Here is a 19,465-nt window from a genome sequence, read left to right as displayed (position 1 = left end):
ACCGGCCTGAAAGTAAAGAGAGATAGAAAGTGAGCCAGAGGATGAAGAGGCAGCGAGGTAACAGAAACAGACAAACAGACTGGCTCTAAGATAGCTACAGATGACCAGACACTGCAGATATGTGGATAGTGAGACTGATAGAAAAGGATATAAGGATCAGCAGGTCAGATAAAGAGCATTGGTAGCTCAGAAACTTGAACCATCTGTTAAAACTTTCTTTCTTGAGCCTCCAAACACAGTCGTCCTCTGAATCCAAAACTACAGTGTGCGTGTGTGTGTGTGTGTTTGTCTAACCTGTAGGCTGCCACAGAAGTGGTAGATGCCAGGGTCTGTGTTAATGTTGTTGTCGATGGTGTTGGGATTGCGCTCGCGGTTCCTCTGGTAGGGGGTGGTGGTGGATGTGGTGGTCTGGACAGGGGACATTGGCTGCCACACTCCCACATCTGTCCCATTCCCAAAGGCCTGGATGGCATTACCTACAGAGGGAGAGAATATTTTTTTGGTGGAGGTGAGTCTGTGCCACCTGCCAGGATTTACACCAACCAGGTCACAGAGACCTTAAATACCTTTCACAATAGGCAAGTTTATCCTGAGATGTTTACATACCATAAGTAATTTTTATTCCGTTTTCTTCCGATTATAAAGGCTCCAAACACATCTCTTGATGAGTCAGACTTTGAGATATGCTGAGCTGGTAAATAATTTGTTTGCCACACCAGAAATACTAAGTTGTAATTCCAAGCAGGTCGTTTTGGCACCAAGCTGGATATTCTCATGAATCACATGCTTGTTAGTCCCTATGTTAAAATAAAGCTTTATATTGCACCGGCCTGAACCACAATTAAAGGCGAGTTAGAAGGTACTTAGGTTTTGTTATCACTTCCCCCCATTATAAATTCACCACACAGTCAAAAACCTGAGTGCTGATGTGGCTATTTACCATTAGAGTCCATTAGTGGCCCTATTAATAGCGTTCTATGGCTTTGATGTAAAAAGAGACACACACACACACACACACACACATCAGAGGAAAGCTGAGCTTTACAGAGGTGCTGTTTGAACATAATGATATTCTTCCCTCCAACAGTGAATTATGACCCTGATGCTGTGGTAAAGGAAGGGAGAGCTGATCAGCATAACGGATCTTTAACCCCACTGAAATATTCATACATGCCTGTGCAAAGACACATGATGTACATATGTATATGCATATATTCATATTGTCAAGTTGATCAAGTCCTTGATCAAGTCCTTGTTTTTCATTGTATTCTTTGCCAAATTCAATGCCAAATATAAGAAACACCATTGGAAAAATAGTTGTATCGTCAAATGAACATAAATGATACTGCAGATGCTTTATAAAAATCCCTGTTTAAAAATGATTGCATCCATGCACAACCTTTCAGAGATGCTTTTGTGTACAACAAAAAACAAAAACTGTAGTGCCACTCCACATAAAAGATGGAGACGGTATTCAAAATAAACTAATGCAACTGAAATTAACAATCAGTCAATCAATCAATCAATAACTAAAAACCTGCAAACACAAGATTTAATTTGTCTCCTATTAAAATAAAACATCTTTTCATACAGAGTTTATCAATGCCTGCCTTCATTAACACAGTAAGCCACCCGTCTTTTCTTTCCGTTCCTCTCTCTCTGTACAGATGCTCTAGACACCTTAAACAACTCCTACTATTGAATTATGAGCTTTCATTCAAAGGTGTATCACAACAAGTGATGTTGGCTTTCATGTATCATTTGAACACCTGCCTGAATAACTGCTCTGTCTGTGAATATGATGTTGGCACCAGCCAGAATTGCTTTGCTTCCAGAGGGTATCAAGTCTTTCAATAAACATTCAATGTTGGTTTCTTTAATTCATGTATGCAAATTGTTTTCTAAACTTAACCAAGTAGATTTAGTTGTCCCAATCTCAACCAGACCCTAAATATATAGAGACAGCAGATCAGAAAACACTCATGAGTCATTCTGGAACAGTCAGAGGACCATTTTTGAAATTCACCAAAAAAACAAAACAACTTTTCTTGTTGTTGTTTTGCTATAAGGACTTGTGGAGTAACAGTAAAGTTGTGAGTGTCTTTGATTTTTGCCAGTCTGATGTCAGCAAACTCAACTCAAACTCAGCTAAAGTTGCACTGCAGCATTGGCAGCATTCATCCTCCAGATGCTGACAGCTGTGAAGGATGATTGATAGCGGGTATTTCTCCAGCCAGTGTGAAAGGAGACAAGGACAGGTCCTTTTCTCCTTATGAAAGGAGACAAGGACAGGTCCTTTTCTGAAAGCACCCATGGCAGCGTTCCCTAATTCCTGCTGACCTAGTTCTAGATACTTCCTGAAGCAAAAGAAACCAGGGGATTCCCTGCATCCCAGCAGGTCAGAATTACCCTCATTGTACTCAATAGCTTAACTTCTGATTGCAGGTCTGACAGATAGCCATTAGAATACTGTGGATTTCTTGGAGAAGTAAATTAAGGTTACCTTGCAGTGAGTATTTTTTGACAGCTGAACCAGTCACCTGTCACGGACAAGACATACCAGTGTGCATGTAAAGATATTTGTTGGAGTGAACTGACTTGTGTTTGGACAAACTTAAACACACGTTGTTCAGAGTTACTGCACGCAGCACGGCCTCACCCTCCTCTCCTCTTTCTTTCCCGCCCCCTTGAGGAAGTGGCTTCTGCTTAAACTCACCCTGACCTAGAAAGAACCTTCGAGTTAGTTCCACTCTGCACATTTAATAAACGTGACTATTAATCTTGAACTAAGTAGAGCCGGAGACTCTCTCACTTCATCTGCTTTGCTTTAATGACCTCTGGTTTGACCAGACATCCCAAAAGATGGAAAGACTTCTCTCTGTCTCTCACAATGACAAACAAACAATTAATAGAGGAAAATTTGTGATGACTGAAGAAAAAAAAGCAAAATTCATATGTTTGTATTTTATTTATGATTAGTTAGTGAGTTCAGTTCATATATTTTTGTTATGTATATGTTATGTATTGTCATGTATATGTATGTTAGCAAGAGTAAGCATATACTGTATGTATCTGGGGGAGGGGATTAGGGCAGCACATATAATGGGACATGCCCTGGCTCTGAAATAAACTGGCATTTAGAACAAATCTGTCCTTTTCTGCAAACTAACAATGCCTAATTTTATTTATTTATACATATTTGTTTAACATTTTACAAGTCTTGAAAAAGAAGTTATGTATAAAAAGCTGTTGACGTGCTAACATTCATATCTGAGATCTGAGCCCTGATATGTGCAACTTTTCTCATGAGTGTGCATGTGCATATTTAATTTTTGCTTATGTGATTGTGTAGCTGCTGGCTTTGTGTCGAGACAGCAGAAGGCTGATGAGCATATTGTAAGTGTTGATGGGCTCCTCTGTATCCTCACTTAAGGCCTAATTACATTCACAGCACAGTGACCGTGTGTGAAAAACAGTTTGCATCTCAGATTAAGCCTCAGGATGTCAGGCAAGCATGTGTGCTTAGTGGATTCCTGTTTTGTAGATTTAAAATACAATATAAAATATTGTATGCCTTTCTATCTTGTGCCTGTCTCTGTTTATACAATCATTGTCCTCTCCGTTATTTTCAATCAATTTAATTTCCAAGGTGGAAGTGAAGTCTCACATTAAGTTAACAAATAACAAAACCAAAATAACAAAACAAACTACAAACAAATTCTCTCTAAAAACATGTATACTTGCGAAACCAATTATATAGTATATGCATTTTTATTTTCAGTTTGTATACCATACTTTCAGTATCAGAGCTGCTTTGATCACCAGCTTTGCAAGATAGCAAATTAGCTTGCAGCCTCATTATCTTAAGCGAAAGCTAAAACATTTTGTATGCTCAAACTCAAACATAATAGTGATTGTTTCATTGTGACTGAAAATGTCATCAACACACCAGCTAGCATGAACACATTAACATTATCACCTGGACAGGTGCAACGTGACAAACCTGCTAAGTATGGTAATAGTAGTAGTTTGCTAAGTCTTACTGCATATTTGGATGATAAACCCAAAGACAGAGCTTATGCCTTTCCTCAATAGATTCAACACCTCTGCTACTGTTTACTCAGGATAGTTAAAAATAAATAATCAATAATTCACAGCCACTGCAGACTGAACAAACAAATTGTGATATACCAGATGTATACAGTGTACTGAGGCTTTACTTTCCCAAACCACACAAACACTTACTTACACACGTTTGTTCTTCTTTACGTGTGAGATCCCTCACTAACACTAACCTTAAACCAATGACGGACAATTTTGGGAACTCCTTAACCTGCATTTTATTCGAACCTTAACCACCAAACGTACTGTAGATACCTAACCAGAACACTATTTTCAACTTTACACTTATTGTTGCCAAACATGCTACTATTGCAAGACATTTTGACACGAGACACACACTGCCGCTTGATCACCTCTGGTGATGCTGCCCATCAATCTGAGAAAGACTCAGTATGTGAATTAGGCCCAGCTGGGCTTTAAAATGTTATCAGAGAGGGTTTAAAGGCAAACAAGCCACAACATTGAAGGCAAGGAGCATGCTGAAATACTTGAGGTGGTATAAAAGTGTCTCATTAATGGTAACTAAACATACAATGTGCAGCTGACTTGATGGTCTCCTGGGAGCTGCTGCTTCTACAACCAATCACCTATTCCGGGAATGGATGACATCATCTGAAACCATATTAGGTGAGTATCACCTTGTAACAAGAAACTGTCGTTGGTGTCCTTACTCCAAACCCCTAAAAGCAAGTCTTAACCCTTTTAAGAAGTGATGACCAGACCAAATGTCCTTGCTTTCCAAAAATATCCTCACTTTCAAGGTCTTAAACTCTAAAAATACAAGAGTACACACACAGACATTTTTAAAGCACTAAAACAAATATTCATTTAACCTTCACAAATGCAAACATCACGGTGCACTTGAAAAAACATGATATCTTCCCACTGCGGCAGATATTTGTGTACGCAGTATGGGTTTGCCTCTCACAGATGTCTACATTACCACTTTATCTCACTTTACATGGTCAAGGTTTGCTGAAATACTAGAATTAGGATCATGTTGGATGGTGTGACCATTGCATATTCAGTACATATTCTGGAAATTGGGAGGCATCACAGTGGAAAGGCTTTGAATACATTAAAGAGCCAGTGTTTTTCTTGAGAATATTAAAGCTCCAAACCTGGGGGTGGGGACCCCTCCAAGGGACTGCAAGATAACTTTGAGGAGTTGTAAGAAGAATTACAGGACAGGAAAACCAAAAAAAATGTGCTAAATTAATTTTTTCTGGTATTCCTGTAACCATTGCTTTTTTCTTTTGAATTAATGGATATTTTTTTACCTCTTAAGGCCTCTAAAAAGTACTCAACATGGGGAAAAAACACTTTCTTCATAACCAGTAGATATATGACATAAGACATACTTTGATGATAAGTAGATATGCAAGTAGCTATTGCTTCATTTTAAGGGGTCAAGAGCTGAGCAGTTTGGGAACTACTGTGTTAGAGGATGTTAACATATTTAAATTTGTGTCTGTCGCAGTATGACATGTAAATAAAGAAGAGCATTCATCCCAGGCAATTCTCTTCGGTCCCTGAACAATAAAACATCTAAAGTGGAGAACAGAGAGTCCTCCCTCTCAGTCTTTCCATATTCTCTCTTTCTGTCTCTTCTTTTTCTTTCTCTCGTGTAGTTTTGTCTCTAGTTATGACCCTGTAGCCGGCGTGTGTCAGGATCTTCAGAGTTGTCAGTTCCTGTTACTGCTGAGTAAACTTAATGAGAGCAGAAAGAGGGAGAAGGGCATGAAAGGAGGGAGATGGAGACAGAGAGATGGGATGAGCAGAAAGAAGTGAGGTGAAGCACGAGCAGGAGAACGAGTAAAAGGAAGGGGTAGTAATGCTCAAATAAGCGGTAAACGAAGACTGAGCGAGCATACAGAATTGAGACTAATAATGAAAATTCAGAGGAGGGGTATCCCTCAGTGAATAAAAGCAAATAATAGATATATATAGAGAGAGCTTGTTTAAACCCACATTAACCCCCTTTGATCTGGCAAATCTCACACTGACACACTTGGACACATACATATAAAATCATGCGAACATGCAGGAGCAAAGACGTGTACATCCCACACATACACTCATTGAGAAACACACAAAGATGCACACACGCGGGCTGAAACACACACACTAACAGACACTGACTGTGGCAGCCCTCATTATCTTCGACAGACCAAAGTTGTTAATCCTGACTGGTAAAAAGACAACAAAGCAGAGAAAACGAGAGGAGGGAGGGGAAAAAAGATAATAAAAGAGGAGAAGACAAATGAGAGACTAAAAAGAGAGACGAGTTGGTGAAAATGAGGCTGCATCTTGTTGGTGTTTTCTCATCTGGTAACTGTCATTCTGACAGAGGAAAATCAAACCGCCCATTTTGTTCGTGTAGAGCTGAACCACGAGCAGCAACACATCCCCCTTATTGTGACTATGGCTCATTATTTTGAATTCACACCATTTTCTAGATCATACACCTACTTAGGAACACATTGACCAGCTTGATGAGTGAGCGCGCACGTGCCAACGTGCATGCTGCCTGTTGCCGTAGCTCCGTCTTGTCGTCTTACTTTTTCCAACTTTTAACTTTCCTTTTATCCCCGTGTGCACTGACGTGACAGTGAGCTGCTGTAACAAAAGAGTTTCCCCTCTGGGATCAATAAAGGATTTCTGATTCTGATACAGGTGTTTTGTGGTTGATTGCTTCATTAATTGAATACTTTATTGATTCATTAACGAGACAACTGTTAACCGGAAAATGTGTAAATGAACAGATAGTGGTCAATGTGTGATACTCTACATGAATATATGATGTGATGTGGTGTTGACAGGAGTCATTGTGGAGCCTTGTAGCTCTTCTGCTCATCATCTGAACATCACAATTATTACTGAACATCATAGAAAAGGTTTCAGTCGTAGTCATCTGGACACTGTCTTCAGAATCAAGACGTTTCGGCTCCCATCCGTCCCGACGTCTTGATTCTGAAAACAGTGTCCAGATGACTACGACTGAAACCTTTTCTACGATAGAACACTCCTGGACGAATGAGGGACTACACCGTATTATTGAACATGTTTGATATTTTCAACAGAACTCTTGTGATGTGAGCACTAGAACAAGCTAATTCATCACTCTGGCCAACGTTCACATCAAGACAGACTTATAAGTGGCTAATATGAGATGTCCTCAGACAAAACATCATCTAGTGTGATAATCCACGTTAGGATCACTTTTGTTTCATGAACTAATCCTTTTGGATGAACACAGATCTTGTCATTCATAAAGGATTTCATTGTAACAAAGGTCCAAAATCTTACACTAAATCGCCATCCAATCAAGTTGTCTACTAGATTCCAGCAACCATCGTTCAAGGTTCAAGGCATCGGTGATTACAAACATTCATCCAGCTTAGGTGTCCTTGAGCGAGATACTCCCTATATGACCCTGTGTTGTGACCTCCGTACAGGAATTAATTACATTTTAACTGTGTTATGGAGGATAGCAGCAGGCTGACTGACAGTGAAGGGCGAATTCACAAAGAATGATTTGCGGCCGCTGATAGCACCATGAATTGCGCATCATTTGCAACCGCTATCTGCACCGTCACAAGGTCCGATTCACAAAATATAGTGCGCTAATGATATTACAGCGCATACACGCCCATAAAGTTTTACAGCTGAGTGCAATTTGCCTTTGTTTTAAATGTTCTGATAAATGTTCAACTGCAATTTTCTGTAGTGGTCCCAGTAATATTTGTTCTTAAGATGTACTGAAGTAGCAGATCTCATGACATAGTTAAGCAACTTTTGAGTCAAAAAATGTTATAAATGCAGTTGCAAGAACAATACTTGAGATGTTTGATTTGAAAGAGAACTTATTCTAATTCTAATTATACTATTCTAATTATCTAATAACTCCCCCTGCTCTTTCATCATTTCTATCTGTGGGATGTCTCTCATTTTTCTCTGACTCACTCTGTATGGAGTGATTGTTGTTTGGGGTGCTTTAACTGTGCGCTCTCCATCATGCCTCTGGGCGCGTGGAGAGCTGTGCTCTCTCCTACTCTGCTCTCTGCTGGACTGTTACTGTGCGTAACCACCATCTCCGTTTCTCACAGCAGCAGGTTTTATGTTGTTTTACAGTTTCATTCCCTCACGGTGAATATCAGGTAGCCTGTTGTAGGCCTACTGTCTGTGCCATCTGTGCGCATATGATGTACTGTGATGCGCTTTTGCTTCGCCTGGCTACACTCACTGCTGCCATGATCACTAGAAAGTCTGGGTGTGACGCCCGTTCAGTTACCACCAACTCTCCGAAGATGCTAATAATTTCACTCTAACTACATGTGGCTATTGGCGCTGTTGTTTGTGAATTTGACTTTTTTGCAATGAGGCTCATCTGTATAGAAAGGGGCCAATTTTGTGCCATATGTATGCACATTACCAGCAAATAGCACCAAAGCACAGAGACACTATTTGCCTGCCAGTGCAATTACGGGTGCAGTTCACTCTTTGAGTGTGCTTTGAGAATGACACGGTTTCTTTTTGTCTAATTTATGCAGGTTTAGTGGCCACATAATCCTTTTGTGAATTTGTTGTTTATTAAAGTTGTAGTGTAAGAGGGCTGGATAAAAAGCCACTTTCTGTCAAAGATCTGGAGCAGGAGTTCTGCTACAGCTTTTAAGCACACAAACGAACACAGAGACATACACATTCAGACGTGGTGCAATATGACTGGTTGCTCTATAATGCAGTGGCATAACAATGCAAGCATGGCAATGGGATATATTTGGTTAGAAGGAGAGACAGAGAGGAGGAGAGACATGAAAAGAAAAGAGAGGATAAAAGAGCAAAACAGGAAAGAGACCAGAGTGAGAGCAACGTGGATGAAAATAGAAAGTAGGAGAACAGAATTCCGAAGAAAAGATAAGACTAAAGTACAATAGAAAAGAGTATAAGAAAACAGAATAGGGAACAGCTGGTCAGGCAGCAGCTGGGCAGAGGGATAACTTACGGAGGCAGGTGTTCTCTGTGAAAAACTCAGTGAACTTGTCACACTCGTCCTTGTTGTTGCCACTGTTGCTGCAGTCGCAGTACGGAGAGACGCTGATTTTGGGTGAGCGCAGGTAGTTAGGAGTCATCACGGTACCTACAGCAGGTAGACAGAATGATAGATGCATTCATGCATTCATCCCACATTTCAAGCATTCTTTATTTTAGTAAGAGATTTGATCCATAAACAAGGATGCTCTGTGAATTTTTATTGTCAAGAACCCCAATATGCTGCTGACTGTCATGAAAAAAAGAATATTTAAAACCTTTAAGACTCAGTTATCAGCCTCCTTCTGTGTTAAATGATGAATGCTATAATAACAAAGTTAAATCATTGTTACATTTATTTCTCTTTCTCTCCTCCACATGTACTGGAGTAACGCAGTGTGGTGGAGTTTCTGCAGGAAGCAGAATGCAGAGAAGCCGGAGTGAAGAATAGGCTTTCTCTCTGTGAGGGAAAGTAAATAGCTTCAGTCAGTGATTTCTCACTCCCCCAATGGATTGTTCCCTTGTGCTGGCTGCGCTCCAAAACAGGCCTTTTTGTTTTGCAGTAGGCAGAATGAATTGGCGCTGTGTGGACAGTGTGTGTATGTGAGGGCTGGTTTAGTGACTTGCGAGGACCGATTCTTGACAGCACGCTGTTATGGTGAGGACATAAGGGGTTGTGGGGACAGTTTGGCTGGTCCACATAGTCGCTGAGACTTAATTTCATAGTTTTGTCCATCATTTCTTTCGGGTATAACATTGTACTCACCAAGTTAATTGCTGAGATCTCGAAAAATGGTCACAATGCTAAAAGAAGTCCAGCAGTTTAGGAGCCCTTTCACACCTACCTCGTTTGGACTATCGGACCAAAATTAGAGGTGTGAAACCTCCCCCGGACCACGGTCCAGACCAAACACCTGAACCTTGGTCCGTCGAAAAAGAGGAGTCTCGATGGAACCATGGTTCAGTTAGTTTCTAGTGTGAAAACATTTTTTTGGATGGTTCGCACTTTTGGACCAATTACAGGAAGTTCTGGCAGTCTATCGTCAGAACCGGAAAAAGGAAAAACAATGTAACAAAACAAAATGAGCCGCGGTAGTACATGGGAAGTGGAGGAGACCAAATGTTTTTTTTTTTTTTTTTTTGAATATTTTATTTTAGAGTTTTTTCAGAAATAAACACAGAACAGACAACCAGCACTGTCTCGGACCACACACACAAAAAATAAATAAATAAAAAATAAACAAGTAAAAAATTAAATGGATAAAATAAAAATAATAATAAAAAAAATAAATAAATAAATAAATAAATAAATAAGTAAATAAAATCATAATAATAAGTGTTCAGTTCAGCAGCCAGAAATACTACAGTGAAAACCTGCTAGACAGTCAGTCTAGGTCCCCAGCATTAGCCTGAGGGGAGCCACTAGGGGCTGATTGAGTAGTTGACTTGTCCAAATGGTCCAAGAATAAGCCCCAAACAGCGGAAAATTTTTCAATGGAATTAGTTCTCAAGAATCTGAGTCTTTCCATTTGAATAAGAGAGATCATATCCGTAATCCATGTCCGAAAGGAAGGGGGTGAAGGTGACTTCCAGTTCTTCAGCACAAGTTTCTTAGCCACAATCATACCCAGGGTTAGAGATTGCTGTATTGCCCCCGGGAGACAGGAGGTGCGCTGTGAAAAACCAAAAATTGCAAGTTCTGCAACAGGTGGAAGAGGAGGAGACCAAATGTTTAATTGACATTTGTTCTGGTCTGGTAGTAATGCCATAATAATATTATTATAGCGGCAACAAAATGAATCTGTTCATTAATTTTTCTCCATTTATTCAAAAAACTGTGATAGAAGCCTGCCCGCCGAATTGACATCACGCCGACGTCAGATGCACACTTGTCTACGAACCAATCAGTTACAAGTATGTATAGGAAGACGCAAATCATGTAGGTGATGATGACAGGACGTAGGTATGTCATGGACTGTATAGTTCTTTAGTGCGCTCGCATGATTGCAATGTGAAACCAAAACTAACGGATCAAATGTGACAAAAATGCGACCCATGGATCGGACCTTGGTTCGGATATTCAGGTGTGAAAAGGCCCTATGAAGCACGAGCAGTAACCTCCAGGTTAGAGAAACTTATTTGGAAGAGAAAACAAAGGCAAATGGTATAATGATGACCCAAAATGTCTGTTGCAAACATCCATTACTGTTTACGGACCCACTTCCTACTTCAAGTTTGACCTACCGTACTTGCCATAGTTGTGGACATACAGTACAGTTTGTCGAGTCAATGAGGGATTATTACCACCACTTCACTTTCAGTTTTACCTCCAGATAGAGTAGTTTAAATGATCTGGATAAACTGTTGGCTTGCTTAAAACTTGTCTGATCATCTGACTGTTCATGTTTGCAGTCAGACTTGTAGTGACGTTGCAGCATTTCCAAATCTCAGCAATTACTTTGCTGTGTACAATTTTAAGGTAGCCTTCGTGTGATCTGCAATCTGTGGCAGTCTCAGCAGCAGCTGAATATCCAAGCTGATAAATCTTTATCAAGCCTCTGATTTCTTAGCTTAATGAATCTATTTCAACAAGGACATTTTCACCACTGTTTTCATTTTCAGTTGATGGTACACAGTAAGAAATAGGGTTATTTATTAGGGCAAATATCAAAGGTTCCGGTACTCTAATTAAAGCACTGACTTAACATACTTTTATTCAGCTCACTTTTGGTTTTACCTCCAATAAAGTGGTTTAGATAATCTGGCTAAACTGTGTGTTTCCAACTTGTCTGATCATCTGACCGCTCGTGTTTGTTGCCTCATCAAACTTGTGTTCCCAGATTTCAGAACTAACTTTGGTTAGTGCAATCTTATCACAGGCAATAGAAACAAAACATCGAAATAAGATCTAAGTTTGTTTTAAAACAGAATTATCCGTTAAAGATGTCATTAAAGGAAATGAACAACAATCCACAGAGACCTGGAGTAAATGCCAAGACAAGGCTGACCAATAACAATCAAGCGTACGTGTGAACTCACCAATCAGACCCGAGTATGCAAGGAGGCAGTCTGCGTAGTTCTCCTTCAGACAGCCTGACAGCGAGCGAGGCTCCGGCTGGCAGTTGACAAAGAAGTCAGCCAGTCGTGACCTGCAACACACACAGATCAAAAAATATTTCGGAGCCAAACATGATTATAGCTCCAATAGATTTTATATGAGAAATTCAGATGGCCAATGTGACTGGAATGTGCAGCAAAATGCCTGGTCCAAATGAGTGTACGCTGGAAGTAATTTCTCTCAATGCAATTAGCCTTCTTAATGGCTACCTACACTGGAGTAAGATGACCCTCTTACGTATGCTGCGGCTGGTTTATATCCTGGAATGATTGAGGCTAAAGGCAATTCTCCACCAAGTCTGTTCTGTTTCATTTACTGCCTTTATAAATGTTTGTTTACACTCTTGCCACAGGTGCAGTGGCATGTGAAATTGAAATGGAGTCTGGATTCCCAAGAAGTTCACCATTTGAAGTTAGATTGAGTGACTGTAACATCTTTATGCAAAAGTGATTTTTTTTCACAATCTGAATCATATGCTTGCAGTTTTGGCATCATTTCTTTTAGTAATGTTAACATTTTACTCAGAAAATTAATTGTTGAGATATTATCCAACAGGACAGGAACATAAAAGGTCAGATGATCACAGGTTGTAAACAAACCCATAGTTTAGTCCGTGTGCGTGTACAGCAACAGCAAGAACAGTGGACCAAAGCTGAAACCGGGGAGTCAGTCCGCAAAAATGAACGGATGTTACCGGACAGATTCTGCTAAATTCTGCTTTTGTTTCTCATAAAAATAAGGATAATGTATTCATTTTAAATAATACATTTTAAAAAGTTGTATTCAATTATTAACAACCTGTGTGATTATCTGACAGCTTGTGTTCGTGCATTGTTGGTTGCTACATCCCCAGAGCTCACCAGAGGAAGTTAGTTAGAAGGCGTTACCATGACCAATAGGTGGATGATGCCAAAACAAGGTAGTACAATAAAAGTAAAATAAAAAAAATAAAGACAAAAAATTATGTGGCTTATAAAAAGAAATGAATTAATTAATAATAAATTAAATTGAATTATTTACATTAAATTATAGAAATAATAATGTTTATAATAATAAACAAAGTTTCTGAACAGATTTCTCTGTTTATAGGAAATAGTTGCAAGCATGTACCAAAACACACACACACACACACACACTACACATACTATATGCACTCACAGTGTGATCTATCTAATCACACCAGCCTGGTGCAGAGCAGAGCAGAGCAGTGCGTAGTGAGAGTTGTCAACATCAGCCAGTACACTACAGCTGACATATGGTGAGGGAGCTTGTGGAAATGCATGGCTTTAATCTATCTGTGCTAACTGACAAATGGACTGGGAGGAACTCCGTGCTGCAGTGAGACCTGTTGTTTAGCCCTGAGCGTATGTCTGACGGATAGAGAGAAAAAAGACAGAGATGGAAGGAAGGACAGAAACTTGTAGTAAGAATTTACTGTTGTCATGCTGCTTGCTGTTAAGTAGAGACAAAGGATGAGGGGGGAGGGAGGAAGACCTGAGGCCACAGTCCAAATGGAGCTCATTTATGATGCCTTATGCTTCCATTTAATCCCAGAGAGCCACACGACTGCTGGCTGTAGGCTCTAGAGCCTGTACAACACACACACACACACACACTCCAATGAGGGTGACGTCAGATGTCCATCAGTGAATTACTCTTTTACATTTGTGTGTGTTTGAGTGTGTGTTTGCGTGTGTGTGTGTGAATATGAGACTTCAGCTGGGAGACAATTTATTTCTGCTGGTGTTGGTATACAATGTGAAGACGTGTCCAAAGGGCGTGTTGGTTGTTTGTGCCTGTGTGTACTTGTGAATCACATTGTGGGGACTCAGATTTGGGGATAAAACGCTCACAAGGTATACGATTGAGTTTTAGGAGTTGGTTTATAGTTAAGATTAGCGTTCAAGTAAGGTTAAGTTTAGAGTAAGTCTCCAGGGAAATATTGTTAAGTCAATGTAATGTCCTCTCATGTGACCAAGTGTCAGATACACAGTTCTTCATTTAATGATACCCTGTAGGGTTTTTTTTCATCTAAAAGATGTTAAGTGTGTGTGCAATCCTTTGAGGCAGGATTTTACATCTTTGGAACGTTATGACAGCAGTAATAATTTGCTCCAACCAACAAGTAGAATTAGCACAATCATAAACCACGGTGTCCCCGGTCCCATCTGCCCGGGGACCTTGGATACATTTTGAAGGCCTGCTGTTTCCTACCTGCAGATGTAGTTGGTCTTGCAGGAGGCTTGCAGTTCCAGACAGTTGGGTTTCTGTTTTTCTTCGTACGAGCAGACAGGGACGATTGTCTGACGCCTGCGTTCAGAACATGCTGTCTGGTCGCTAAGCGGGCATGAGCAGAACAGCATGCCATAGCTGTGCTTCGGAGGAACCTGTGTGGCACGAGAATCACAACACAAGATTAAGTGTAGAAGTGAAGTCATCTGCAAGACGTTCCTTTTTATTATTATTTGGGTCATATTTTTTGTGCCGAATGTTGCACTTTCTGCCCATTCAGAGACGCTTCTTTCCCTTCGATTTTTTGTTTTGAAGTTTTGTTGATGTTCTTTTCTTTTGTTGATCACTCACAGTGGCTATTGCCACTTAGCTCATGCTAACTACCCATTTCCAGTTCAGTCAAGGTCCTGTCAACCTCTTGGTTTAAGATCGATAATAACGATCGATATCAATTTTGAGGTAAATACATGCATTATATATTATGATTGACAACAGAAAATGGTTTACTGTAAATTTTTATGAACACATTTTTATGAAACAATATGGAGAATTTTACAGATTATTACGCACAAATGTAAATCAATAAATTTTGATGTAGTATTGAATGACACTGTAGATGGTAACAGTAGATGGCTGTAACAAGACAATAGAAGAATGTCATCATAGTTTTATCTCCAGCACAAAGAAAACACAAGGTTTAAGGCTGTTCACGCAGAGAGCTCTCTGTTGTAATTACAATGTTTCACTTTTTGTTTTTTTTGTTTTTTACAATATGGCACAGACAGCAAAAACATCTTTTGTGTTTGATGATGTGAAAGGATGAATCAATGTCAAAGCTCAGTGCTGGAAAAGCAAACCCTGAATAACAGCCCACATGATTATTTATTGTGATTTTGACAACCCCTCTAACTTATCCACTTCAAAATCATTCTTCCTTTTGAAGCAGGTCCTTTGTGGTGGACATTCAGCTTTTATCAGATATCAGTCGTTTGGAAAACCTCCAGTGTGGGTGCTTTTTTTCCTTCTTTTTTTGATAAGCTTGTGTCAGAAGCGTCTTGCCTTGTCAAAGAACTGCCGCAGGGCCTTGTGGCACTTCCTCTTGTTGCAGACTTCGGCGGTGGAGACGCGGCTGGTGCAGGGGCTGATGTAGGCCGAGCGGTACTTCTTACATGTGTCATTCAGGTTGCAGGCCTTGGCAGCATTCAGACAATTATTCTCTCTGGCCACTGCAGGCTCACCTAAAGACAAGGCGAGGAGAGGTGGCACAGGGACAGGGACAGGGACAGGAACGGGGGATGAGAACAGAAGACAAAAAGAGGACAAAGGGTGATAATTGAGCAATTGTTGTCAAGATTATGATGCTAATGACTGCTTATTCAGTGTTTTATCAAAAACAAATGTCAGTGAATGAAAGAGAGCAAGAAGAATTTTGAATTCTTGAAATAGAACTTTTTGTCAAACTAATCATGTGTTCCTTGGGCCTAACTTTCCACCAAATTTCATTGAAATCTGTTCACAACCTTTTGCGATAGCCTGCTAACTGATGAACAAACAAATAGACAATGGACTCACACATTGGTCCAACCATGGCCTGATCAAAATAGAGTTAAAATGATACATGTTGACAAATGGCCCTTCATAAGACTGGGCCATAAGATTAGCCAATAGTGCAGGACCTGCCTTTGTTGATATTTTACTTTAGTGGCACAAATTCCCTGATAAATTTGCAATTAATCAAATTGCTTACAGCCAATCAATAACAATGAACCTGGGGCTTTAGAGGCCCCTTAAGGTCTGGATTCCTGGGGCCGTTGCCTGCTTTGCCTGATAATCCATCCTTGGGGCCAAACCTTGGTAAAGATACTTGTTTATGTTATGTGTTTATGTAAAAAAAAAACAAAAAAAACCCCTCTCAAATATCAATATCTGTATCGACCTCAAAAATCCAGCACTGTTCAGGTTCTACACAGCACACTGAGAATACACCTACTGATCACATAATCACAAAACAAAATCTATTCCACTCCACGGGCTGCAGCGTTTTCATGCCAGTGTACAGACATAAAGAAGCAGAGCGACAGCAGCATAATGATGTGTTCTCAAAACTAGTAGATAACCCCAGCAACAATTCTTTCTGTCTGTATCTGTGTGTGTGTGTGTCGGCCGATAGGAATGTTTGTTTTTTTGTCTACTCTGCATCTGTACAAGTGTATGTGCGTATGCGTGTTTATGCTAAATAAGAAAACAAGACCCGATTTGCAGTCGTCTCACTTCCTGAATCAAACAGTGGCCCCCGTCTACACGGCCCTGCTGGCTAACCAGGCATGTATATTTGTGTGTATACATTATGTGTGTGTGTGTGTGTAGAGTTCCTGTAGTCATCAAAGTCTCCAGTGCAGTGCCTTGCTCATCTGTCAGCCTGCACTAATTGCCAGTGTTGTCCTCGATCCGCTCACTTGGCACACACCTCTTGAGAGAGTTTGGTAGTATGCATTCAAAAGAAAAGGGCTCCTTTTGTGCTAAATGAAATGTAATGTAACTATGCTGCTATAATGTATTTGCAAAAAGCAACACATGGTATTAATTACGTGCAATTACAAATGTTTTTGACGTTTGTTTTTGAATGACATTTAAAGCATCAAAGTTGACGTCTTTCCCACGATGTTACACTTATTACTTTAAACCAGGATTCCGTGCTATAAATTAAGTTCGATTTTATAAACAACTGACATAGAACTGTGGGAACTGAAACATCCTGGTGGTAATCTTTCATATTCATGAATGAATAATGTAGAAATATTTTTAGTAGAACAAAGTTAATTTTTAAATGTAAACAGTATCTTTGGAAAAAACACAATGCCAACCAAACTGAATGATTTGATCCTCTTATTTTCAGCATATCCTCTGCCCAGTTTTGATACATTAACATACATAGAGTTGACCTGAGGTTATTACTGTTAGGACCTGTCACATGCAGCCTGTGTTTTTTCGGTGGTTTAAGACACAGGACTATTGTTCTTGAATGTTTAGTTGTAAAATGAATTGCTATTTCTGCACTCAGTGCTCCACCTGTTGAATGCTGCTCTGCATTGTGATTTGGGGATGGAACCATGCATGTCTAATTAAGCCACTTGTAGAACAGCCTGCATAAATAATATATATATATATATATATATATATATATATATATATATATATATATATATATATATATATATATATATATATATATATATATATATATATATATATATATATATATATGTGCTTCATTTTGCATCATTCTTCATTCATATTCTAAACACATTTTGTCACACAACAGTACTGTAAACCGCCATTTTATACAGAAGGAATAAAAAGAATTGAGAAACTATATCTTTATACACCTAAATGTGTGACAGGTACATCGGAAGGCAGCGGAGTGTAAAAGGTGGCTAGCCGATGGGTGGTTCAGCAACCAGGCTTCATTCTGCCCGCCTCAGCTCCACCTCTGTGCCCAAGTCAGGCACAGCCAAGATGGCGACGGCTGGAGCCAACGGGAGCCGCCCACCTTGAGCTTCACAACGGCTCTTCAGAAACCTATGAGTGACGTCACGGACACTACGTCCACGTTTAAACAGTCTACGTCAACAACCCCAACAAGAGAATTAGAAAAAGACTACTAAGGTTGTTTAGACTGAAATGTTGCAGGAAATAAACCAGCAGTAAGCATAAGAGAGTGTGGGAGTTTTTCACTTTCATTCAAGAAATAAAGAGAAAAAACAAAATAGACAAGAAATAATAAATACTGAATTTTTTAACTGGATTTCATTTTAAAATTACGTCAGAGGAAAAACTTTACCTGTCTGTTTTCCTCTACCAGCTGGCAGCTGAGCGTCCCACTACTCTCTCCTCCAAGACTATTTTCAAAAACCTCTGAGACACCTCCACTCGCGCTGTATCTCTCCCGCTTTCCAGCCCTCACATCCGCCTCATCCTCCTTTCCTCCGTCTGCTCGGAGATATATGAAGCTGCCTCAGATCGACTGGCCGTCGTCTGTTAACCCTGAGCAGCTGAGTGAGGTTTGTGTTTTCATGTTTGACTCTCTTTATCATTCGTATCATTTGCCTTGTTTGAAAGGACTTGTGTCAATAGTGCATCCATGTTGTATGTTGGCAGGCACAAGATCCCTTGGGTTACGAAGTGTGGGAGGCTCACCCTAAACCTGTTATCATACGCAGTTCAAGTTGATCTTCTTTTACTGTGGATGATTTTTAAAATGTGTGCAAAACTTCTTAAACAAAAACAGATCGCTTCTTTTCCTTCAGGCAGTCTTTTGAGATCGTTATCTGTTTCTTGAGAGCGTTCTGGTAAAAACGACAGAGATACTACATTAAGGAGCGAATGTTAATGAAAGAAGAAGAGTAAAGCAAGGAGGACGGAAAAAAGAAAGGAGAAAAAAATAAAAGCATCGAGCCACTGATTTACTGTAGCTTGTGTTGTAGGATTAGTACATATCAAGAGTTTAGAGGACCCTTTGATGTCGAAGCTGGCCGACATTTAAACCATTATGTCTGACTAAATAAAGGCTTTTAATATACTTTACCCTTACTCTGCCTGAGTGCCTGAAGAGCATTTTCTTTTCTGTGACCATTTTTTTTCATCTTCAAAAACACCTTAAGGATTCCTGGACGTAATGTATATGCAGCTAATTGAACACTTGGCCTCTGCATTCTGTTTATATCAAGAGTTTTGCTGTGATATATACTCTCTGAAGCAGACACTAGCTCAACATAAACCATATGAAGAAAGCTTTACAATAGGTGATTGACAGTTTCCTTCACTCACACAACAACATGAACCCTCCCTCCACCTGACTGGATGAACACACCACTCGCTACGCTGCCATCAGTATTGTAAAAATAGGGTAGCTGTTTTGAAGACATCAATTTTCTCCCAAACTATTCCCAAATATCAGTTTTT

The 19,465-nt window shown here is 39.8% G+C and overlaps 1 protein-coding gene across 4 annotated transcripts in view; it reads right to left on the bottom strand.

Moving 5' to 3' along the window:
- gfra1a (gdnf family receptor alpha 1a) overlaps positions 1-19,465 on the bottom strand; it is a 104,231-nt gene that overhangs the window by 13,777 nt on the left and 70,989 nt on the right. For all 4 annotated transcript variants that reach the window (XM_044213762.1, XM_044213759.1, XM_044213761.1 and 1 more), the window contains 5 exons: positions 15,563-15,741; positions 14,486-14,658; positions 12,193-12,302; positions 9,128-9,262; positions 295-476 (listed from right to left, as the gene is read on the bottom strand). In XM_044213762.1, coding sequence (XP_044069697.1) covers positions 295-476; positions 9,128-9,262; positions 12,193-12,302; positions 14,486-14,658; positions 15,563-15,741 — 779 coding nt within the window. The remainder of the gene's footprint in view (positions 1-294; positions 477-9,127; positions 9,263-12,192; positions 12,303-14,485; positions 14,659-15,562; positions 15,742-19,465) is intronic.

Source organism: Siniperca chuatsi, linkage group LG11 (genome assembly GCF_020085105.1).
Source record: "Siniperca chuatsi isolate FFG_IHB_CAS linkage group LG11, ASM2008510v1, whole genome shotgun sequence".
In the NCBI taxonomy this organism is placed as follows: domain Eukaryota; kingdom Metazoa; phylum Chordata; class Actinopteri; order Centrarchiformes; family Sinipercidae; genus Siniperca; species Siniperca chuatsi.
The sequence above is the reverse complement of the archived record's forward strand: the minus strand, read 5'-3'. Positions and strand labels throughout refer to the sequence as shown.